Genomic DNA, 25455 nt, shown 5'->3' with positions numbered 1-25455 from the left:
TTTTGTAACACATGAAAAAAAAACCCAAAACATGTCCAAAAGGAAAGAAACTGGAAAAGAACCGGGGGATGGGGGGAACTCAATCTCAAACACCCCCGACCCCCCCAAAAAAACAGACAGACAATGTAGACAGGCTAATAAATAGACAATGAATGCATTTTCTGATTGGATCCAAGTGCCAATGGTATATTGCGAGCATCAGACATCGGGACCAAATTTTGACTCCCTGGAAATGAATTTGCCATTACCCCTCTCTTCGTGCCCCGATGTATGCGATCTGGATCTCCTCCTGACCACGTTAAGGCCCCTCCCCCTTCCTAGCGAGCTCTCAGAGCGCGGGGGCCTCCCCTCCCCCCTCCCAGACCCCCAGCTGGACGGGAAGCTGGGCCCCCTTCCGTCTCACCTCTGCTGTGCCCGCCCTGTATTTTACAGAAAAAAAAAAAACAAACCCCTCTGTAATTAAAGGACAAGGGAGGCGTTTTTAAATCCCTCCTGATCGGGTGGGTGGCGTTGGAAAAAAATCGGGGAAGCGCCAGAAGGCAACCCTGGTATTGCTGTCATCACCAGTTCCTGTCACTCTGTGCCCTTCCGTCCGATCTCCAGCTTTTCCTGTATTCATCAATCTATTTACAAACGACTAACAGAGCCCGGTCGCTTTTGTCCAACCCAGATTCCTGAGCGCCAGAGACTGTACAAAATAATATCCTACATCTAATTATGTGGGGGGATGGAGTCAAGAGTTCCCCTGCAAGGAAAAGGCAGCCATGTATGAAGCTATGCAAAATTATACTTTGGGCAAAGTTTCTCATTTAGCTTTCTAAATCTTTTGGCCATCTGCAGATATTTAAGTGAAAAACAACATTATATTCCCTCACCTTGGGGGTGCAATGTGGTTCAAAGACCAGCACAGCTGAGGCTTTCTCTGCCAGGTTAACGCTGCAGTGTCCCAAACTAACAGATAAACTGTTTCCAGTGGGCTGAGGACAACATGGGAGGAAACAATCCGTAGGGATAACTTAAAACAGTACATTTTATGATCTCTTATTGTCAGATGGCATCTCCTGAGGTCAAGACTACACCCCTATCTCCCCGCAACCCAACCATTAGTCCTAGGTCTGCAAATGCTGATAAAGAGTTCTGTTTTTTTATCCAAAGCTTGATTACAGGGGGACAGGGCTTCTGGATGCTGCCTTTCAGGTGTCTCTCTCTTGCTCTACATGTGTCTTTCTGTGTGTGTGTGTGTGTGTGTGTTTATGGTCCTGTGTATGTATCTCACTCTTTGTGCCTGTCTTTTTATGCTCCTGTGTATGTATCTCACTCTGTGTGTCTGTTTTTTTATGCTCCTGTGTGTGTGTCTGTCTTTTTATGCTCCTGTGTATGTATCTCACTCTGTGTGTCTGTCTTTTTATGCTCCTGTGTGTGTGTATATGTGTCTGTTTTTATGCTCCTGTGTATGTATCTCACTCTGTGTCTTTTTTTAAGCTCCTGTGTGTGTGTCTGTCTTTTTATGCTCCTGTGTGTGTGTGTGTCTTTTTATGCTCCTGTGTATATATCTCACTCTGTGTGTCTGTTTTTTTATGCTCCTGTGTATCTCACTGAGTGTATGTGTCTGTTTTTATGCTCCTGTGTATGTATCTCACTGTGTGTGTTTTTATGCTCCTGTGTGTGTGTGTATGTGTCTGTCTTTTTATGTTCCTGTGTATGTATCTCACTCTGTGTGTCTGTTTTTTTATGCTCCTGTGTGTGTGTGTGTGTATGTGTCTGTCTTTTTATGCTCCTGTTTATGTATCCCACTCTGTGTCTGTCTTTTTATGCTCCTGTGTATGTATCTCACTGTGTGTGTCTGTCTTTTTATGCTCGTGTGTGTGTCTGTGTTTTTACGCTCCTGTGTGTGTGTCTGTGTTTTTATGCTCCTGTGTGTGTGTGTGTCTGTTTTTATGCTCCTGTGTATGTGTCTCACTGACTGTAGATATGTCTTGCCTTTCTATATGAGTGTCCATACATCTTTCTTTCTCTGTCTGTGTGCACTGGCATCCATATCTGTGTGTCTGTCTCTCTATGTGTGTATATCTCTCTGCGGGTGTATGCCTATCTCTTTTTGGTATTTCTCTCTTTCTCTGGATCTATGCGCCTCCTTCTGTGTGCTCTGTGCATGATCCCAATGTGAGTTTATATCTGCTCTCCGATTCCCCCTTCACCTCTCCTGCTGTTCACTGGTTAAAGAAATCACTTCTTTACTCTTTATGGATTCAGATACTGCAGAGATATGGAAGCCCTAAGTTCGGAACGTGTTTTGGCCATCCTGAGGCACCAGGCTGCGCAGTTCCTCTGCTGGAAAAAAAAAAAATACAGCCTGAGCTTCAGCATTCGCCTTCCCTCTGCAGTGACAATGTGATGATTTTTAACCAGCGACCTGGAGGCACCCATACACACACAGCAGGCAGTCTCAAGGAATGGTTTAAGTGGCAGGGGAGTGCGCAGGGTGTCCGCATGAAGATCCTTCCCAGTCATCGCTTTTAGAAAGAAGGCAGATACCTGATTTGGGTCCGGGAAAGGGCATGGGGGGGGGGGGGCGGCATTCCCCACTCTCCTTTGTCAATAAATTGTATCGTCCCCATTGATACCTGATCATCTGATGCCCATGGAAAAGAAAAGCGATGCAAAGAGGATGAGGGGTGCTGCCAGCTTCTAAATCTGTAGGTTGTAAATTTGCTCTCTCCCAGTCTAAAAGAGGTTTTCCCTCCACCACAACACCCCTCCCCTCCAGAAATGAAGCTCCAGTCACTGTAGGGTCCATATCCCAGGAGCCAATGGGGGCTACTTCCATCACTCTCCTTCGGTTTTGTACAGGTCTGAGCGCAGCCAACCGGCTCTCTCCGGAGCGCACGCAGTCTGGTCGGGCTGTGAAAGCCGATTCCCCTAGGTGCATCTCTGCTCAGCGACCTCTAGCTTCAATCCACTCCGGTTTAAAAAAAGAGAAAACAGTGGTTGCGTTCACTTGCTGCAAGAGGAACCCGAGCCTAAAGCATGAGATGTGTTCTCCTCCTGTGAACTGACATCTCCAAGCCTACTAACGTCTGGTGACAGTGGCACAGAGAACACATCTTGTGCTTTGATTTCCAGTTCACCTCTGCAGTAATCTCCTCGGATTATCCTTTTTTTTTTTTTTCTAAACCAGCACAGATCTCAGCTGCGAGCCACAGAGCAGCTGTATTCACACACTGCTGTCCTTGAAAAAGCCTCCTTTGTACAGAGTGACACAGTCTCTCTCTCTCTCTCTCTCTCTCGCACCCTTTGCTTGCCCATCAGCCCTAGAGAGAGGTGATGGTGGGATTACTTAAACACTGGTTCTGCAAGTGGTGGGCTTGGCGCTGCTCTTTGGGGTGGGGGTCTTGCCAGCAGCACTGGTGACCCAGCGGTAGCAGTCTGTGATGCTCTTTCGCTTGCTGGGGGCTCCACAGCGGGTACAGTACACAATGCCCAAGGCCAGCATAATCACCAGGAACACACACAGCGGCACTAGCAGCGCCACCAGCAGCCAGCGGTCGTCTCGCCTCTGCAGCATCTGCTGGCTATCCTCTGGGCTGGGGATGGAGTTGCCATGAGTGGAGGCTTCTAGGGGCAAAGTAGGCCTGACTCCGGCTGGAATGCCCCGAAACCAATGGGAAACCTCGTTCTCTGGGGCCAAACGGTCCCTGGATGGAAATGTGCTCTGGGGTGGCTCTATATCCAGGTCAGCTGAGCTTGCTCGGAAACCTTGTCCAGCTGTAGGGGCCAAGGACGTGGTGATGGTGGTGCCTGCGGCTGGTACCCTGTCAGCTGCAAAGGGGGCTTGCGAAAGAATTCCACCGGCTGACGCCTCTGGGACCCAGGCAGCAGAGCCCAACAGACCCACAGTTGCCAAGAGCTCTGCAGCAGTAGTGACATCCACCTGCTCAGTCGTCTTCATAATTACGAATGCAAGCCCACCTTCCTCTTCCTCTGTTGGTGAGGTAAACACTGTCGTAGGCCCGAGACGTGCCGAGGGCTCACTTCCCTCCTCTTCCTCCATGGGCATGGCTACTATTGTCGTCGGCCGAAATCTCGCTGGCTGCTCTCCCTTCTCTTCCTCCGTCATGGCAACAGCCGTCATCCACCTGAGCGGTGCTGGAGGCCCTTCTTCCTCGTCCTCCTCTGTTGTGGCATCTTCGTCAGAGGCCCACTCGGCAGAGTCAGTAGGAGTGGGCGCAGGGACGTGCGCTGGCTCCCCTTGCACTGGCTGGCAGTGGATGCCATCAGTGGCCACCTCATAGCCCTCGTTACAGTAGCACTCAAAGCCACCAACATAGTTGACGCACATCTGCTGGCAGACATCACGGATCCGGCATTCATCTGTATCGGTGCAGTGGTGAGGGTCGTCCTCGGCTGGGCTGAAGCCTAGATGGCAGTGGCAGGTGTAGGAACCTGGCGTGTTCTCGCAGGCATGCTCGCAGGGGGTGTCGGCACATTCATCCGTGTCCCGGCATAGCCCATCCTCCAGCTGGTAACCCAGGTGGCACTGGCACTCATAGCCACCGGCAAAGTTCAGGCAGAGCTGGTCACATGTGCTCTGGGCACACTCGTCAACGTCATGGCAGGAGCGGCCATCTTCATCCAGGTCATAGCCCTCGGGGCAATCGCAGAGGTAGCCTTGGCTAGTAGCCATACAGCTGTACTCACAAGGGTTGCTCTCGCAGGGGCTGGAGCAGGAGTGGCCATCCTCCATCAGCACATAGCCCTCGTCACACTCGCAATAGTAGCCAACCTCCTCATCCACGCACACATGGTCACAGCCGGCATTGGACTCATCACACCAGCCACCCAGCTGCTGGCCCTGCTGCTCCTCCGGGCACCAGGCACCCTCTTTGGACCAGCCAACGCTGCCGTCTTCCCGCTGCATGCAGAGCACCGACAGATCCGTCACGGAGCCTGGGCAGGGCACGGTGGCCACCGAGCCGAAGGGCACGTGCTTCAGGAGGGTGCTGACCAGATGGAAGGGCGTGGCGTAGGTGACGGGGCCGTGACGTCCCGCCTCAATGCCCGGGCACATGCCCTTGTACTGGAACCTGCAGAGGAAGCCGTCCACGGGGACGGCGCACGAGCCGTCCTGCCACCTGAAGTTCTCCGGCTGGGCATCGGGGGCCGTGCCGTAGCCGATCACCACGCAGCGGGAGGCCGGGCAGGCGCCGGCGGCCGGCGCCTCGGGCCTCAGCCAGTTGGTGTACAGCGTGTCCTGGTCGCCGGTGGTCCAGGTGAAGCCGCGCAGCGGCCGGTTGGGCGGGCACTGGCGGGGCTGCCGCTGCAGGCCGATCCAGAGGCGCAGCCGGCCCTGCTCGGGGGCCAGCCCCAGCCCCAGCAGGAGCTCCTGCACCAGCGCCGCCTCCTCCGGCCGCTTCACCGTGGCCAGGTTCCCGCCGCGCTCCCGGCAGCCGCGCCAGGCGTCCAGGAAGCTCCGGCGCTGGAAGTAGGCGGCGTAGCAGCCCTCGGGCCCGCAGAGCGCGTCCGCCTCCCGCAGCTCCTGGGGCTCCGTGGGCAGCGGCAGCAGCCCGGAGGCCACGAGCAGCCCGAGCAGCAGCATCGTCCCGCGCTGGCTGGAGAGGGAAAGTGGCTTTTGCACACAAATCGCGGATATTGTAGGCAGAGTGGGGGATGGGGGGGGGAGAGAGGCGGCTCCCAGGCCTGAAGCCCATGTGCTTTTGCTTCGAGTCCCCCACCCCTTGCCTTGTAAGGGAAGATTTTGCTATTTTGCCCGGTCGCCTCCCCTGCTGTCTACCACCCTGGGGAGGGGAGAGAGGCCAATTATTTTAATTCAGGAAACTTTTCAAGACAGCGAACAGGAGGAGGAGGAGGAGAGAGGGTGGGTGAGGACAGGGGAGGAAGATGAAAATAAAAGCGAGGAGAGAGAACAAGGGAAGGTGAAGAAAGAACAAAGGAACAGAGAGAACAAAAAAATGAAAGAAATGAAATGGAGAAAATAAAAGTGAAGGAAGCAGGAGCGCTTCTTTTCTTTAACTGAAGCGCAGGCGAACTACAATCCTGAAGGCGCATCCCCGAGAGCTCAGCTCCTGCTCAGTCCAGGAGAGTTTGCAAAAGGCTTGCCGCCAGAGTTGCTTGGGAGGGGAGAGCCCGCTCCGGGCTGAGTTAGGGGAGAGAGAGGTGGTGAGCCAAGGAGAAGTCTCTCTCGATTTAGAGAGCAACTCACACAGACAAAACACACCCACAGAAATAAACAGAGACAGACAGACACACAAACAGAAATACAGAGACACACAGACAAATCACATGCAGAGATATACATGCACACAGAAATATAAAGAGACATGCACAGACAAAACACACACATATGTATATATATGCCAAACGAAACACAGAAATACAAACACACGGACAAAACATGCAGAGTGATATGCCCACACACAGAAATACAGAGAGACTCAGAAGCACACAGAGAAATACAGACAAAACCCACAGAGACACACAGACAAAGCACAGAGAGAAAGATGCACACACAGAGAGACACAGCATTACAAACCTACACAGGCAGATTCAATGGCACACAAAGACACAAAAAGCAATAAAGCACACAAACAAGCACACACAAAAACAGAGTGATAAACACATAAGAATTGCCATACAGGGTCAGGCAAGAGTCCATCAAGTCAAGTATCCTGTTTCCAAAAGTGGCCAAACCAGGACACAAGTACCTGGCAAGATCCCAAACAGTAAATAGATCCCTTGCTACTATCAGGCAGCGATAAGTAGGGGCTATTTTCTAAGTCTACTTGGTTAATAACAGTTTATGGACTTCTCCAGGAACTTGTCCAAATCTTTTTTAGCTATGCTAACTGCCACATCCTCTGGCAATGAATTCCAGAGCTTAATTGTATGTTGAGTGAAATAGAATTTTCTCTGACTTGTTTTGAATGTGCTACTTATTAACTTCATGGAGTGTCCCCTAGTCTTTCTATTTTTAACAAGAACTGCACATAGCACTCCAGGTGCAGCATCCCAATGAAGCATACATTCTCTGTTTTATTCTCCATTCTTTTCCTAATAATTTCTAACATTCTGTTTGATTTCTTGATGGACACTGCACACTGAGTCGAGGATTTCAAAGTTTAGCCCACTATGATGCAAAGATCCTTTTCCTGAGTGGTAACTCCTAATATGGAACCTAACTGTGCAACTACGGTGCATTTTACTTTTGCCCATGCATATCACTTTGCAATTGTCCACATTAAATTTCACCTGCCATTTGATGCCTAATCTTCCAGTCTTGTAAGGTCCTTCTGCAATTTATCACAATCCATTTGTGATTTAACAACTCAGAATAATTTTGCATCATCTGCCAATTTGATCACCTCACTTGTTGTTCTCCTTTCCAGATATTTGTAAAGATATTAAAAAGCACTTGTCCCAATACAGATCCCTGAAGCACTGCACTGTTTACACTTCTCCACTGGCCGTTTAGTCCTACTCTCTGCTTCCTGTCTTTTAACCAGTTTGCAGTCCATATAGGACATTGCCTTCTATCCTGTGACTTTTTAATTTCCTTAGAAGCTTCTCATGAGGGACTTTATCAAATGCCTTCTGAAAATCCAGGCTCACAAATTATCCACACTTTTATTAACCCCTCCAAACATGTAGCAGCTGGTGAGGCAAGATTTCTCTTGTGTAAAACCATACTGGCTATGTCCCTTTGAACCATATCTTTCTATATGTTTTGTGATTTTGTTCTTTAGAATAATTTCCATGGTTTTTCCTGGCAGACTCACCAGCCTATAGTTTCCCAGATCACCAATGGAGCCTTTATTACAGATCGGGGTTACATTGGCCACCCTCCAATCTTTGGGTACAATGGATGACATTAATGATAGGTTATAAATTACTAGTAATAGATCTGCAATTTCATTTTTTATTGCTTTCAGAACTCTGGGATGTATGCCATCTAGTCCAGGCGATTTGCTACTCTTTAGTTTATCAATCTGCCTTATTATATCTTCCAGCTTCACAGTGATTTTCTTTAGATTTCATGAATCATCACCACTTAAAACAACTTCTGGTACAGGTATCTCCCCTACATCCTCTTTAGTAAACACCAAAGTAAAGAATTAATTTAGTCTCTCCATGCTGACCTTATCTTCCCTAAGTGCCCCTTTAACTCCTCGCTCATCTAACAATTTATTTATTTATTTATTTATTTGATGAGTTTTATGTACCGTCATTCGGTGAAGCCATCACAATGGTTTACAAGATTCAAATTGTAATTTTCTTAACAATTGTGAAAAAAGGTATAACAGGATGCATATAAAACAGAAGATTAATCATTTATAGTCCAGAAGATAATAATTTTTGAGTGAGGTGGGTTTGTTTGGTGCTGGTTAGAGACAAGTTATTTTGTGGATTTGGTTGGTAGTTTCTTTGGGTGTTAGGATGATGAGAAGTTTGAATGTCAATGTAGACTTTGTGAAACAGCCATGTTTTTAGGTCTTTTTTGAAAGTTTTGAGGTTTGGTTGGGTTCTTAAATCTTTTGGGAGGGAGTTCCATATTTTAGGGCAGGCAATGGAAAAAGCTCTTTCTCTGGTTGTTGTCAAATGAGCATCTCTGATGGGGGGGAACAGTTAAGCGGCCTGAGTTGTTTGAACGTATGTTTCTTTGAGGATTCTGGGGGCTTTTGTTTTGACCTTGATGTTCATTGTTTAGTAATTTATGTATGATGGTCATGGATTTGTGTTCAATTCGGGCTTTAATTGGAAGCCAGTGTAGTGAAATCAATATAGGCGTTATGTGGTCATTCCTCTGTTCCTGTCAGAATTCTGGCTGCTGAATTTTGCAAAATTTGGAGAGGCTTGAGGTTGGAAGATGGTATTCCAATCAGTAGAGAGTTGCAGTAGTCGATGGTTGAGAATATGAGTAGCTGTAATACAGTTCTGAAGTCATAAGGGTTAAGAATGGTTTTAAACGTCTTAGGGTTAGTAGTTTGTGATATCCTTCTTTGATTTTGTTTGATATATGGTTCTTGAATGAAAGTTATTTGTCAATAATAATTCCTAGGTTTCTGGTGTGGGTGAAAGGGAGTATTGAGTTCATTTGATTGTCAAGTAATGGAAGGGGTAGAGGAGTTGGATTGGGTTTTTTGTCCATGAGGATTATTTCAGTTTTGTCAATGTTGATTATGAGTTTCATTGATGTTAGGAGATGTTTAATTGAGGCAAGTAGAGCGGATGTTTCTTTGTATGTTTCTTCGATTGAATTTTGGATGGGAATTAGAAGTTGAATGTTGTCAGCGTAGAGGAAGTGGGTGATTCCATTATCTTTTAGTAGTAGGCAAATGGGAAGAAGATATATGTTAAATAGAATGGCCGATAACGCTGATCCTTGGGGAACTCCAGCGTTGAGGTTAATCTTTTTGGATGGGTTGTTGTTAGTTGATACTTGGTAGGTTCTGTCAGATAGATAGGATGAGAACCATTGTAAGGTGGTGTCAGTTAAACCGATTTCAGTCAGACATTCTAGGAGTATATTGTGGTTTACTGTGTCGAAAGCAGCTGAGAGGTCAAGGAGAATGTGTAGGTATTTTTTGCCTTTCTCGAATCCTCTTAGTATTGTGTCATTCAAAGAGAGTAGGAGAGTTTCTGTGCTTAGGTTCTTTCTGAATCCAAATTGGGTTGGTGATAGGATGTTGTTTGTTTCAAGATAATCGTCAAGTTGGGAATGTATGACTTTTTCGATGATCTTGGCTATGAAAGATAGGTTTGAAATAGGGTGGTAGTTTGCAAGGATTTCAGGATCTAAGTTGTTCTTTTTTAGTATTGGTTTGATTACTGCAGATTTGGGGTAATTCCCTTCAGTCAGGGATAAATTGACGATCTTGGTGATAGTTTTAGATATGGTGGGTTCGATTGTTTTGAGGGTTGTTATAGGGATGTTGTCTAGTGGGTGGTTGGCGGGGTTCATTTTTTTGATAATAGATTGAATTTCGAGAGTGGAGGCGGTGTCAAAGTTTGTCCATGTTGAGGTTACCTTAGTGTTCAGTCTGATGTTTTGGCTGTTGTTGATTAAGTTGGTTTGTATTAGGTTTGATATTTTCTTGTTGAAGAATTCAGCAAAGTCATTACTTCCATGTTTGGTGCATGTAGATTCTTGGGTGGTTTTAGTAAGGTTTTGAACTATTGAGAATAACATTCTGGGGTTGTGATGAAATTTGGAGATTTTGTTGGAGAAGAATTCTTTTTTTTGTATTGTTGATGATGTTTTTATATTGTACTAGGTGGTTCCGATTTATATTTAGTGTAGTTGCATTTTTGTTCCTTCTCCATTCTTTTTCTTTTTTCCCGGAGTATACATTTGGCTGCTCTGATGTTATCATTATACCACTGGTGGATGTGTTTTGATTGATCCAACCAACTCCCTCACAAGCTTCCTGCTTCAGATATATTTTTAAAAGTTTTTATGATGGAGGAGTCAAAGAGAGACTTTTTAGAGAGGCGGAGAACTACCTGCATTCCGGGGGTAAGGGTACCTTCCTGGCCCCGACGGCGTTGCCAAACCACGCCCTCCCGTGTGACATCACCACTGGGTCTTTGAAAGCCGGAGCACTCCGAGAACTCCTTGAGGAGTGAAAGAGAGACTTTTTGGAGAGGCGGAGAACTACCTGCATTCTGGGGATAAGGGTACCTTCCTGGCCCCGATGGCATTGCCAAACCACACCCTCCCGTGTGACGTCGACCGCTGGGTCTTTGAAAACCGGACCTAAGCGGCGCATCGCCTAAGCTGCGCGCGCCCCTTAGCTCCGACTTTGCTCAAGACTTTGCCTGGTGTCGGATTGTTCCTCTCTCACTTCTTCACTAAGGGTCGGTAATATTGATAAAGAGGACCCGAGGAGGTAAGCCCGCAAATTCCTCTTTGATTGTATAATGCCACATACGAAGCGGAAAGGACGTTTGAGGCAGGAGGCCTCTGCTGCTGCCCCTAACACTCCCGCACAATTGAAAATTGAAGGGTTTTTCTCCCTGGTAGCAGCCTCGACACCTGGTGAGAAGTCCGCGGAGGTATTAGGAGGGGAACAAGGCCTAAATCTCATGGACAACCAAACATTGTTAAGCCCAGGTGCACCTGTGGTCCCCCCACCTCCTAACCCGGGAAAAAACCAGGACTTCATCCGAGAGAACCAGTCAGGTGACAAAGGGACTCTGGAATCAGAGGGAGGAACTGGGGAGAGTACTGGGGAATCCCTATGTGTAAATAGGGATTCGACGAAAGATCAAGAGAGGGGGGATGTTTCGGCAGGCGAAATGTTTTTGATTTCGGAAGCCTGTCGTACAGGAATGGTGAAATCTGATTTTGTACTTCCTAAGCTGGATAGACCTAATATTATAACCCTGGACTCCATATGGCAAGCTATTGTAATCTTAGAGAAGTCAGTTTCAATGTTAGCTACCTCAATGAATAAATCACAAGATATGATACAATCTATTGAACCGAGGGTTAAAATCCAAGAAGAACAAATTAAAGAAGTAACGAATAAAATATCATTAGTTCAAGAAGTACAATCAACTATGATACAGTCAGAGAATATGATAAAAAGGAGACTAGAAAACATGGAAAATAAATTAAGATATCTAAATTTAAGAGTCCTCAATTTCCCTAGTGTTAAGATGATCTCGCCTAAGGAACAGTTCAAAAAATATCTTAAAGATATTTTATTGATATCAGGTGATAAGTTACCAGAGATATTAAAAATTTATTATGTTCCAATAACTAAAAGTGGGCAGGAGTTAAAAACATGTGTGTTAAATCTGAACTTGGAAGCAGATTTAACTGCATATATAGAAGCTCCAACTGAAGAGTTTATAGAACAAAGAGGAACTTTATTAGTCTCTTTTAAGTATCCTGCTGACAGGGATTTAGTTCTTAGGATTTTTCTAAAGAACCGTAATAAGTTATATTATGGTCAAAAACTATGGATTTACCCCGACATAGTAAAAGATACTCAGACTCGTAGGAAAGTGTTTGTGGGATTAGCTAAAGAAGCCAGAGATATGGGAGCCCAGGTTAATATTAGGTATCCTTGCAAATGCCTAATGAGGCATAAAGGAAACATATATTTTTTATGAACCTAGGGACATGAAAAAATATCTGGATAATAACAAAGCAGGAATCAATTAATTCTATTATAACAGGTGATAAAGGAATAGGTTGTTGGTATCCTCTTTCTAATGATATTTTGCAGTTTTATTTTTTGTATAATGTTCCCATTTTTCTTATTACCGTAATGACCCTTTATTTCTTTCTTTATACACTATGAGCAAATTATACGGTTTACTATTGTTTTTTCCTCAGATATGGATATGTAAGTTTGGATTAATGTTAAGTAAACTAATTGTTTGTTAAAATTAGAAAATGATGATAAATAAAGAATTTAAAAAAAAAGTTTTTATGATAAGTTTTTGCCTCTGTGACCAGCTTCTTTCAAATTCTGTTTCAGCCTGCTTTAGCAATGTTTTACATCTAACTTGCCAATGCTTATGCTTTTTCCTGTTTTCTTCAGTTGGATCCTTTTTCCAGTTTTTGAAAGAAGATCTTTTAGCTAAAATAGCCTCTTTCACCTCACCTTATAATCATGCAGGCAGTCGTTTGGCCTTCTTCCCACTTTTCTTTTTAATGTGTGGAATACATATGGACTGGCCTTTCAAGATGTATTTTTAAACAATGACCACTTGTGATGTAAACTTTTTATCTCTTTAGCTGCACCTTTCAGTTTTTTTCTACCTATTTTCCTCATTTTATCAGTCTCCTTTTGAAAGTTTAATGCCAGAGCTGTAGCTTTACTTAATGTCTGCCCTCCAGTCATTAAGCCAAATTTGATGGCACTATAATTTCTGTTGCTGAGTGGCCCCACCACTGTTACCTCTCACACCAAATCCTGTGTTCCACTAAGAATTAGGCCTAAAATTGTTCCCCTTTCATTATTTCCCGGACCAATTGCTCGATGAAGTAGTCATTTATTTCATCTAGAAACTTTATCGCCCTAGCATGTCCTGATGTTACATTTACCCAGTAAATATTGTGATAATTGAAATCTCCCATTATTACTTCGCTAACAGATTTGTTAGCTTCTCTAATCTCTGTTAGAATTTCATCCGTCTGTTCATTTTGGCCCGGTGAATATTAGAACACCCCCACCACTATACTCTTCCCCATAACACATGGAATTTCTACCCATAAAGATTCTACTATGCATTTAGTCTTCTGCAGGATCTTTATCCTATTTGACTCTATGCCATCCCGGACATAAAGCACCCACCCTATCATTGCAATATAATTTGTACCCCGGTTATAGCACTCTCCCATTCGTTAACCTCCTCCTCCTTCTGGTGTCCGAGATGCCAGTCAAGTTTATCTCGTCATTTACTGCTGTACACTCTAAGGGGCGGATTTTCAAAGGGTTACGAATGTATATTACGCGCGTAACCCCGAAAACCCGCTCCTGTGCGCGCCGAGCCTATTTTGCATAGGCCCGGCGATGCGCTCAAGCCCCGGGACGCGCTTATGTCCCAGGGCTTGAAAAAATGGACGGGGAGTGGGCGGGCCGGGGGTGTGGTGGGGCAGAGGCGGGAACGAGGCCTCCGGCACAGCGGTCGTCCTGGCGTGCGCAACCTACGCCTTCCTGGAGGCAGGCGCAACTTCGCCAACAAAGGTCAGGGGGGAGTTTAGATAGGGCTGGGGGGTGCAGAGGGAACAGGGAAAGCCATCGGGGCTCCCCTAGGGCTCGGCGTGCACAAGTGTGCACCCCCCTTGCGCGCGCCGACCCTGGATTTTATAACATGCACAAGGCTGCACGCCCATGTGATAAAATCGGGCGTAGATTTAAAAATCTGGCTCTAACTCTCCCATCTCACTTTAGACTTCTGGCATTAGCATACAGACATGTCAGGGTTTGTATTAGCAATCAGCTTATCAGTTGACAGGGGCAATTTGGAATCTGTTAACTCAGGTCCTTCCATTAGGAAAACTAAGTGATCGCCTAGAATGCCAAAATTTTGGGGGCAGCAAAATTGCACCAGCATGAGGACCAGAGGGGGAAAGCCAGTACTGCCAAAGGAGGGAGCGCTGTGCTGGAAACCCTGCCACTGGGTAAGCTGGGGGTGGGGAGGGCCTGACTGGCAGCTTGCCAAACACTCTTGCACCAGCCCTGACTCAGATGGTTCTTTACTAGACAATTAGGATACTTTTGCTTTTATTGGATCCTCTCTGTTGGGAATCCCTAACTCCGCTGTTATTTTAATATCCTTCAAGGATAACCTCCCTCCGAAAGCATGTGCTGCGGAGCGACTGTCGGCTTTCCCCTTTGCTCTAGTTTAAAAGCTGCTCTCTCTCCTTTTTAAAGGTTAGCGCCAGCAGCCTGGTTTCACCCTGGTTAAGGTGGAGCCCATCTCTCCGGAAAAGACTCCCCCCCCTTCCCCAAAAGCTTCCCCAGTTCCTTACGAACTGAATCCCTCTTCCCTGCAACCTCATCATCTCATCCACGCACTGAGACTCCACAGCTCTGCCTAAAACACAGAAATACACAAACACAATCACAATGAGACACACACACAGACGCACATTTTATAACTTCCCCTATCGTGCTACATCGTACACACAGACGTTACCGAGGCTTTTCTAACTGAACTTCCGCAGCATAGGTTTGTTTTGAAAATCCTTGAGTGACTGGCCAGGTGCATGTCCAAATTACCTCTCACAAACCTCCACCTGCCCCAACCAGGGCACAAGTTGTGTGCATGCTTTTAAAAATAAAAAAATATGCACCCAAGCCCCAACTTGGCTCCCATAGAAGGCTTCTTCTCAGCTCTCATAAATGTGCGTATGAAACCGGGTTACTCAAGGACTTCTGCACGCACTTGGCCCAGGTCAGTTTTAGAAGGGCTATTGAAGAATGGTTTTGAAAATTACCCTGCAGTACAGTCCTAAGCTTAACATCTGCTAGCTTATGAAATGTAAAGCATCGTCTTTTGGCGGTCACTTAGAAGAAGGTTATGCCTAGTGAATTCAGAGGTGCACCCGGTAGTTGCTAATCCTCATCGTCGTAAGCCATAAGGAGCTCGTTTGGAGCAGCCGTGTTCAGACATCCGTCATCGGCGGCCTCACGTGCAATGGAATTGGACCAGTGTGTGTGTGTGTGTGATGTTATTTGTGGCATCGCAGCCAAAGCAGACCAACAAGCTCCAGCTCGTGTTAGGTAATTTCTAAATTTCCTCCCCGCCACGGCTGTTCTCAGGAGGGCCAGTCTAGAGCCCTGGGTCTCAGGCTGAGTTCAGGCTCCTGGGCCCGGAAATGCTGGAGAGGTTAGGAAGCCCGGGTTCCATTCAGGACTTCGTTTGTAGACAAAAAGGAACTATAGAGCTTGGGGGAGGGCAGGCAGAGTGAGGGAAGCAAAGCCCAGGGTAGGCTGTGACCTGGGGGGGGGGGGGGGGGAGTCCAGGACTAGGGCAAGTTAGTTAGTATAGCAGTTAGTATAGGTGTGTTTAAAAAAGGATTGGATAAGTTCTTGGAGGAGAAGTCCATTACCTGCTATTAAGTTCACTTAGAGAATAGCCACTGCCATTAGCAATGGTTACATGGAATAGACTTAGTTTTTGGGTACTTGCCAGGTTCTTATGGCCTGGATTGGCCACTGTTGGAAACAGGATGCTGGGCTTGATGGACCCTTGGTCTGACCCAGTATGGCATTTTCTTATGTTCTTAAGGTGTGAGCTTTCTCTCTCTCTCTCCTAAACCCTTGCAGGCCCGATGCAATATCGGTGCGCGGAAAATGGGTGCTCGTGCTTGAGCGCCCGCACTCCTAACGCGCCCCGATCCCCTTCTCCAGGGCACCCAGTTTAAAAACGGGCTGCCGTGGTAGAAAGGAGGCGCTAGGGGGAAATTGGGTGCCCCTAGCGCCTCCTCGGCAGCAGGTGCCCAGGAGAGGTGGCTGTCAGCGGGTTTGGAAAACGGATGCTCGTTAATTGAGCGTCCCTTGAGTGACTGGCCAAGTACATGTACAAATTACCTTCGGTACATTTTTTTTTTTTTTTTGGACAGTTCCAATTTTTCAGTGACTCCAACTTAATATGGCCACGATAATAAGTCAGAGGAAGTACAGCAAAGCAGTATTTTCTGCTTTTCTGTTCACTTTTTGGACTCCTCCAAAATGAACGCCTGCTCCGGGGCAGGCATTAATTTTGGAGAGTAAAAATGTGCACTTTGGGTGTACTTTTTTTTTTTTTTTTTGCATCAGGGATGGGGGAAATAGCTAAAAGCCTCATCATCAACGTGAATTTACATGTGATGAGCGCTATTAGCTTCCCGGGGGGGGGGGGGGGGGGGGGAGACGCGTTTTGGATGCGCTAATCCCCTTGTAGCATAACGGGTTGTAGACGCGCGTCCAACCATGAGTTAAGGAGCGTGCTCAGCTGAGCGCGCTGTATTGCATAAACCCAGTACACTCTCTCACACACACTCTTCCTCCTCCTCATCCCAGGGATCCTCCATCCCTAGCCATTATTTACCCATCAGTGAGCACTGGCGGGGGAAGGACAACTGGGGTTGAACACCGTTGGGTGCTGTGGATAGAAAGGAGGAGGCAGAATACAGAAAGAATGGGGCCTTTTTTTTTTTGTCTTCCCCCCCCCCCCCCCTCCTCTCTGCCCTGGTGATACTGGTTCTCCATTTCAAGCCCCCCCCCCCCATCCAGTGGTCCTTATCTCCCCCCAGTGGTCCTAGAGCCCTCCTAGTCTCATTTTCAATTCTTGATGGTTCTTGAGTCCCATCTCCCCCTTCCCCCCTTCCCCCCTCCAAACCTCACTGCACAATGTTAATATCCATAAAGAGACATCACTGCACAATGTAAATAAGTTACCTCTGTAAATTTTTACGCTACTATCCTTATTTCCTTCCTCTCCCAGTTCTACAACCTTGTTTTATTGTAACTTTTGCTTCCGTTGCACTTGTTAAAAGAACAGTTTTTGCACCCCCTGTTATATGTAAACCGGCATGATATGATCTTATCATGAATGCCGGTATAGAAAAACCTTAAATAAATAAATAAATAAATAAATAAATAAATAAATACTCACCAATTCCTTCTTCCCAGAATATTATCCTCTCCCTCCTTGACCAGTGAGGTACAGGCCTCCTCTCTGAGCCGGCATCAGCGGGCTATTCTCTGCCTTGAGATAGACGAGCATGCAGCACCCGCTCTTCTCAGCCTCCTCAGACAGCCTGGGGAAGAGAGCCTGCAATTCAAAAGTGGATCCTGCTCTTTGCCTCATCCGGGGAGGAAGCAATGCCATGTGATATCCTCATTCACTCTCCTCCTCCCACCGCCACCCTTTCCCTCCCCTCATTCACAGACTGCTCCCCACTCTTTTCTCACGGTCCCTCCGATCCCCTGGCTCACACCCCACTATGTCGATCCCCCTCACCATACAACCTACAGCCCCACCACTTACTCGCCCTCACTCACTCTGCCCCTCACATCTCCTCCTTCACTTTCATGCTTCCCCCCCCCCTCGCTGCTTTCCCCCGATCCCTTTAGTCACTCTTCCACCCCATCCCCCCACTATCCCCTCCCTCCCATAGTGTGATCATGAGCAGCAGAAGCAGCGGGGGCCCAGAGAAGCCAACCTAGTAAGCGGCAGCCTGAACGGGACGATGGCACATCCAGTGGTCTCTTTGACCTTAGCCGTTATCCCTCAGGACCCTGGAAGGTGCTCAAAAAAACAAACAAACAAAAAAACCAATCTCTGGCATGTGGGTGTTCCGTGTCAAGGTAAGCAGCCCCAGCACACCCTGCTCTGCTTCCTCCGAGGCCCGGGGGCAGAAGTGGTACATGCTCTGCTCTGCTTCCTCCGAGGCCCGGGGGCAGAAGTGGTACATGCTCTGCTCTGTTTCTGCAGGGTTACACCTCCATCTCGGACCCATTTCTGCGGGGGAGGGGGGTGCCAGAACTGAACTTCACTGCCATCTCTACGCCACTTCCATAGGTCCCGGAAAAAAAAAAAAGGCAGCAGAACGCCATTCTGAGTTCTTCCATCAGAAATTGAGCCCTGGGAAAAAAAAGGGGGATGAATTTGCACCTTAGAACTTTGTGAGCCGTAGTGCCGGTCAAGGCCAGAGTTGAAGCCTTGATGACTGGCACTATGGCTTGTAAATTTCAAAGCTACTTTAAACCATTTTTGGGTCTGTTCTTTCCTCTGCATTTTCTGCTTCAGTAACATCCCTTCTCTTCCTGTTCCCTGCAGAACAGGAGGGGAGGGGCTGAATTAGGAAGCGGAGTGGTTGTTTTCTGCTCTGACCCTGCCAGCTCATCCCTCCTCCCCTCGTCCCTGCATGCTGCCTGAAGTGGAGGGACAGGCCCCAGAATACCCCTGCTGTTCTGCCTCTTAAGTCTGAAAAGAAGTGCAGGCTGTTTCCACCCCCCCAAAAAAAAAAAAAAATTAAGCCCTGGATCCATTTCCAACCAAGGCTCCTGCTGCATCTCAGGCTGGAAGTGCTGCAGAGATTAGAAGACCTGGACTCCAATCTCAGCTTAGGCTCCTGTTCCTCGAGCTGGGAGTTCTGAAGAGGTTAGGAGACCTGGGTTCCATATCTGGCTCAAGCTGGGAGTGCTGCAGGCAGGGCCTGTGCTAGCTTTTTGTTGCCCTGGGTGAACAATTACTGTGCTGATCCCCACCTTCCCCTTTCATTCGGTCTCTGTCCCATGCTTCCTCCAGCAATATAAACGTTAAAAAATGGCCACCTCCCCCTATCCCCGGGTGTTCACCCCTTTCTCCAGAACCCCTGGCCAATGCAAGGGTATTAGGTGCCCTAGGCAAACCTTATAGCCTTACGCACACATACACATGGTATTAGGCCTGTTGAAACATGCGTTGGGTGTGTGCTTGACCCTCAAAAAGCCATGAGTAAACTGAACAACGATTACAATATTTTATTTATTAAAAATTCTTATATACCACCTCTACAATTTGTGGTGGATCTAAGCAGTTTACAGACAGATTAAAACATACATAATAATTAAAACATCATGGTAGGCAAAATAACAATAATTAAAAAATCACATAGGACAACTTAGCAATACATGGGAACAAACAAACAGAGCAGTAGGTTGAAGTAATAAATAATAAGTAAGAGTCGTTTAGCTAGCTGTATGGAAAGGTGCATAGATGAGTTTTGAGTGCTTTTTTGAAGTCTTTGGAACTTGCAATAAGACGGATATGATCTAGGAGAGAATTCCATAAAGTCAGACTGGCCACTGAAAAGGTGCGTCTGCGGGTCAGGTCTACTCTGGCTGTTTTTATGGTGGGGACCTCGAGTATACATTTATCTAACGATCATAATTGGCGAGGTGGATGGTATAATCTTAGTATGGAACATAAGCAGATGGAGGAAGGGTTGTATATTAAATTGTGAATTATGGAGAGAACCTTGTATTGTATATGGTATTGTAAAGGAGGCCAATGGAGAAACTGAAGGACTGGAGTGATATGTTCTCTGTGTGGGGTATTAGTAATTATATGTGCCACGGAATTTTGAATAAGTTGGAGGGGATGGATAGAGTATGCTGGAAGACCCAAATATAAGGCATTGCAGTAATCCAATCCTGATAGGATTAGTGCTTGCACAACTGAACGGAAGTCAGATGGAAAAAGGAGGGGTTTTAATTTTTCACTGGTAAACAAAATTTCTGGGAACATTGTTTCCTCCACAGCCTTCGGTGAAACAAGTAGATTTCAACAAGCTGAACACAAATATGCATTTATTATGTCTGTATCATGTACCGTTTGCCAGAAAAGTGCAATATATATTAAGCATTGTTATGTGTCTGTAGCGGCATAAGCCATAATGGCAATGTTGGCACCAGAAAATAAAACTAAAAATGTTTTGCTGCAGATTTTCATTTGTAATCACTGTCCAATGTTTCGTGGATGAGAGTCCAACAATAGTCACCCAGCATGGAGGGGTTCCACTTGCCTTGATACATTTTCTCCATTTTGACAATGTCTCGATGAAACCTTTCACCATGTTCGTCACTCACAGCGCCAGGGTTGTCTGGGAAGAAGTCCAAGTGGGAATGAAGAAAATGGATCTTCAATGACATGTTGCACATCAATTTGTATGCTTGAAGCAGATTTTCAACCTGTTCAACCTGTCCGAGAGCACAAAACAATCCATTGATGTCTCAGCAAAAGTCAGACTGTCTACTTGGTTGAAATATTTTGTCAAATCTTCACGATAGCTGCGAAATACTGAAATTTTCGTATCAGATGACAAGATTCCATCCTTGTAGCCTTGACCCAAGCAGCTCTGCCTGACTCTTTGATAAAGCCAAATCTCTGACCAGATCGTCAGCTATGACTGAGATATTAAATGAGGATCGCTGAATGTTGATGGCACAAAGTCAGGATCAGCTGCAGCTTCCATCTGTGATGGCTCGCCATCATCGCCTACCGCCTCATCAAGTGTCCACACCTCTGGCGGTTTTGGAACAGGAAGACTGTCATCATGCGGCACTGGTCTCATTGCCAATGCAAGGCTAGGGTACTCAATAAATTTCCTATTCTTTGATGAGTATCCTGACACATCGTCATGCAGAAGTAACAGTCAGTTATATGATCTCTGTTCCCTCCATATCATTGGGATGGCAAACGGCATGGATGGTCGCACACCTTTCAGCCAAGCTCGCAGACTACTGGCACAAGATACGCAACATATATGAGGAGCCCATGCTCTGTCCTGGTCACCAATTTTGCACCCGAAGTATAACTCGTATGCCTTCTTAATGAGTGCAGTCATACTCCTTTTCTGTGCTTTCAGAGTAAACTCACCACAGATGTAACAAAACGTGTCACGGCTATTATGACATTGGCGTGACATTTCATAACGTATATGAAATGAAATCCACAAGCTTTAAACTCAGTTTTAGTGATACGATTCGCTCATTCACACAGATGTTGCATAGGAGACTACTCATTGCTGCTGCTTATATAAGGCTGCGTTGTCATGGAAACAAGTTGGAATCTTGCTGCCGAGCTGAGGCTTGCCTAAGCAAGTTCTGGCATGATCAGGCAGAGTTTCTTGGTGTATTTAAAAAAAAGTTAGTCTCTGTTACATGTTACGTTGTGCTTATGGCCGTCAAAAATATGACATGAATTTAAAAAATCATAAAAACTATTGTCCAGCAAGAAAATATATATATACACGAGATTATGTTTTAAAATTTCACAATTATTGTAACACAAAATTGGCTGTTTCTCAAAAACCTTACGTGATGTACAAATTTCGAAGTAATATCTGTGATCAACATCAAAAAATCTATTTGGAACACCAAAAAGCCTGAAGGAAACAAATCTGTTTACCATAATTTGAAGAATGATTTTTTTTAACTAATACGGAGATGTTGGTAGTCATTGATAGACTAGAGTCGATCATTACTCCTAAATTATGCATGCAATCCGTAATTGGAATAGTGTGATTGCCAAAGGTGAAATTTGCTGGGGGACAACGAGATGAATCTGGAATGGTGGATGAGAAGAGTAACTCTGTTTTTGCTGTATTCAGTTTTAAATGGTTGTGTGAAAGCCAGGTATTTATGCTTTTTAAGTATAATTGTATCAAGGAAAAAGTTTTAGACCAGGAATCAGTATAGGGAACAATGAACTGGATGTCATCAGCGTATATTTTAAATTGAAATAAATTTCCCATAGCAAAACAGCACTAACTGCTAGCACTCAAACAGTATCAACGCTATCTATGAAAAAGCAAACACTGAAAATATTATAGCAGGACCTAAAACACCAGACATTTCCCTTTAAGAGAATACCTAACCTCAATTACACATGCAAAATGCAAACTGAACCTTACCAAATACAGAATAAAGCAAACATAAAATATAAATAGAAACATGCAGGCAAGAACTGAACTAGAAACCACAACAAGCCAGACTCTTCATGCAGTGCAACAATGGAAAAACAGAATCATTGCCATTCCTCAAACTTTAAACAATAAAATCAAGAAATGTAATACATACATAAACATAATAGTAAAAACATTCTAATAAAAATATTTCAAACACGGTAGGCAAATAGACTGAATAATTAAAAACTCATATACAATTTTTTTTTATTTCCCAAACACCAATAAAATATTTCAAAACAGGAGACAATAACACCTGAAAAATAAAACTAATAAGGAAAAATAATTCACATGCTCCATACCTGGGAACTTTTGATTTTCAGTCGCTCTGAGATTGTGGTGGTTTAGTGGGAGATGAGTGCATAAACTTTCTCCTCTCTTTCATAAAAAAAGATCCAGTGAAAAACAGAATAGATTCACAATCAAGGAGAGAAGCTTTGCAACTGTAGCAAAGTCATTGATAAGTCGTTGTCAAGTCTGACATTAGGAAATTGATTACTATTAAAGCACTGGACCGTTAACTGAAAGGTGTTTATATACTATAAAGACATTTCCAAACGAAGTAGGATATTGGAAACTTCATATTTGTTCTCCTGGGACATTCTAAATAAGGACATTTATATGTAATTTTTCTAAAAGCGGTTTTAATGGAAAAGTAACTTTTCAGATTTTATTCTTTCAGTACATTATTAATAAAATAAAATATATGGTTAATACTTTGATATTTTGTTATTTAATGCATTATTTTTCTTCTGTGATTGCTGTATTGTATTTTGAACACTTTAATTAGCTTTTTACTGCAATACTATAGGAAAATAATTCACATGCTCCATACCTGTATGTTTACACCACATGCTCACACACATGTTTCCTTTCTCATACACACCCAGGCATCTCCAACCCTAGGCCTTCCTCTTTACTTCAGCCTTTAGCTGCTGATAGAATGGGGCTGCCTGCAGATCCCAACCTCACACACCCCTCCCCCAGGCAGGCTCCCATATTCTCACCCCCCCCACCCAGGCAGATGCCCATGTTCTCACATGCACACACACACAACCCAGGTAGGCTCCCATGCTGCCTCTCTCTCACACCTACAACCCAGTCAGACTCCCATGCTCTCTCACACACACACCAAAAACTCAGGAAGGCTCTCATTCTCTCTTATACACACACACACACACACACACAACCCAGGCAGGCTCCCTTTTTTTGTCAGCAGCCCCACCAGTGCCTGTCTTGCTGCTTCTGATGCCACCTTGATGAAAATACAGGAGCCCGGGTATTCAAAATTTGTGAAGCTAGCACTTCCTCTATGTTGATTTTGTGCATTGCGAGATCAGCATAGAGGAAGTGTTAGCCCCGTGATTTTTTAATATCGCGGGGCCACCAGGAGGAGGAACAGCAGAATGAGCTCCCTCCCCGGTAGGGTTGTGCACAGGCCCTTCGTTTTTTTCTTTGCTGCCAGTGGGATGGCGTCCACTGGCGGTCATACGGGCCTCTTCTTTTCTTTGCCACCAATGGGAGGAGGGTTACCTGTTCTTCTGCTCCTCTTTCTGCCAGCCTCGCGATATTAAAAAATCGTGGGGCTAACACTTCTTCTGTGTTGATCTCGATGAGATCAGTATAGAGGAAGTGCAAGCTCAGGGCCGACAGGAGGAGGAGCAGCAAAATGGGTTCCCTCACTTTCATGGCTGCTGCCCCCCTCCCCCCCCCCAAGTGTGCCACCAGATGCAATTCCATGGCTTGAGCACCCGCTAGCGCCAGGCCTGGCTGCAGGTTAGGAGTTCCATCCCAGGCTTGCACAAGGAGACCTGGAGTCCCACTTCTCATGAATCGAATACGATGTAACACAGCAACCAAATTCTGTTTATAGAGCTGCCCTAACACATATAGTGGGGCGGGGAGTCAGAGATTCTATTATCATGAGTTATGTATAAAATGGATTACTCACAAGGTCTGAGCAGAGTCAGCAGTATATATCTGGCAGGCTGCAGGGACCAGAAACTGCTTCTAATCACCCCCCCCCGCCCCCTTGAAACCCCATTAAAGAGTTTGTTTATGCAGCCTAGTTACAGGACTAGGGGGAGGTGGGGGGACTTTTGAAAGACTGCAGAACTTTCAGCATAGCCCCCAGGAGCAGCCAGTCTAGGAATTTACTGAGAGAGAGAGAGAGAGCCCCTGACCTAATTAAAGCTTATACAATATAAAAACAGGACCGGAGGGTTCAGGGGATGGGCGCAGGGATACAGAGCCTGACACCTCTAGGATGGGAGGGCTCAGGGGATGGGTGCAGGATGCAGTTCACTTTTAAGCGTGCACACAAATTCCTGGCTCTGAGTTTCTAGGTAATATGATCATAGGCGAAAGATATGTGATGAGGTTTCCATGCAGGGAGCGCAGAGATTCTGCTGAAAAAGAGAGAGGAAGAGGAGGCAAGCCAGTGGGATGAAACCAAGAGCAGGAGGGGGGACAAAGTGAAATAGTAAAAAACGGGGAGAGGAAGGAGGCTGGCATGAAGGAAGAGTAGAAAAACTTGTACGAGAAAGGATAGTGGGGAGATAAGACAGGAAAAAAAAAGCATGCACGGGGATTAGGGAGGGACAGAAGAGGGGCCAGGAGGTTGGAATGGGGGGGGGGGGGGGGACACTTTAAAGCCAGAGACTGAGAAGGGGAGTCAGGGCAGTAAAGAACGAATGCGTGGGAGAGCAGAGTGTGATGGGTAGGTTCTTGGTACTCCAGGGTACCAAGCGCTGGGCTATGACACAAAGCAGAGGCCAGGGGATCAGCAGATAAGGAGCAGCAGCAGCAGCAGCCAGGCATCTCCGAACAAGCTCCCCTCAGCACTGATGAGCAAGTCTCGGGACACAGGGGCCAGGGATCGGTGAATGAAAGGTGACACCTCCAGGCACGGAGACCCAAAGCAGCAGTTACACAAACAACCCCTGCGTACATGGGGAAAGATTCCTAGCCAGAAGGAGCTTGGAACTGCATTAGACGTCTTCCAGCAGCCTCAGCCCCTGCGCTCTCTGCATTTTGCCGCAGTCTCCCCTTAGCATCTTCTATCCTCTGCATTTTATCTCACAGTCTCCTCTGGCATTTATTAGCACCCGCACTCTCTCAGGCCCACGCAATATCCGCGTGGCGCCCGCTTTCCTAACGCCCTCCTCATCCACCTCTCCCGGGTGCGCGATGCAGTAGGGCCAATGAGCCGCTGGGGAAACTGGGCATCCCTTAGTGCCTCCTCGGCATCGGGCGCCCAGGAGATGTGGCTGTCAGCCCGGGTTAGGAAAAACGGAGGCGCAGTTCACGAGCATCCATGTCACTAAGCCATGGCCGGCAATAAAGAGATCAGGCCAACACCCCCCATCCCCACCCCTCCTGCTGCATTTGGCCTATTAGCTCTCCAGCTCGGGCGCTTTTGGCGTCTTGTTTTATACAGGCCAGTCCCGTTCGTTAGGACACTGTTCTATGTCCTCCTTGAG

The 25455-nt window shown here is 46.1% G+C and overlaps 1 protein-coding gene across 1 annotated transcript; it reads right to left on the bottom strand.

Moving 5' to 3' along the window:
• Nucleotides 1–1482: 1482 nt before the first annotated feature.
• Nucleotides 1483–5686, bottom strand: CD248 (CD248 molecule). The gene has a single exon (XM_029613090.1). It carries the CDS (start codon nucleotides 5594–5596, stop codon nucleotides 3338–3340), a length of 2259 nt encoding a protein of 752 aa, XP_029468950.1. The 5' UTR covers nucleotides 5597–5686; the 3' UTR covers nucleotides 1483–3337.
• Between the last annotated feature and the right edge of the window lie 19769 nt (nucleotides 5687–25455).

Source organism: Rhinatrema bivittatum, chromosome 8, assembly GCF_901001135.1.
Source record: "Rhinatrema bivittatum chromosome 8, aRhiBiv1.1, whole genome shotgun sequence".
Taxonomy (NCBI): Eukaryota; Metazoa; Chordata; class Amphibia; order Gymnophiona; family Rhinatrematidae; genus Rhinatrema; species Rhinatrema bivittatum.
This window is presented reverse-complemented; position numbering and strand designations above follow the sequence as displayed.

What these genes read in the sequence shown, in the direction of transcription:
- CD248 (XM_029613090.1), bottom strand. Translation starts at nt 5,596, where the DNA reads ATGCTGCTGCTCGGGCTGCTCGTGGCCTCCGGGCTGCTGCCGCTGCCC.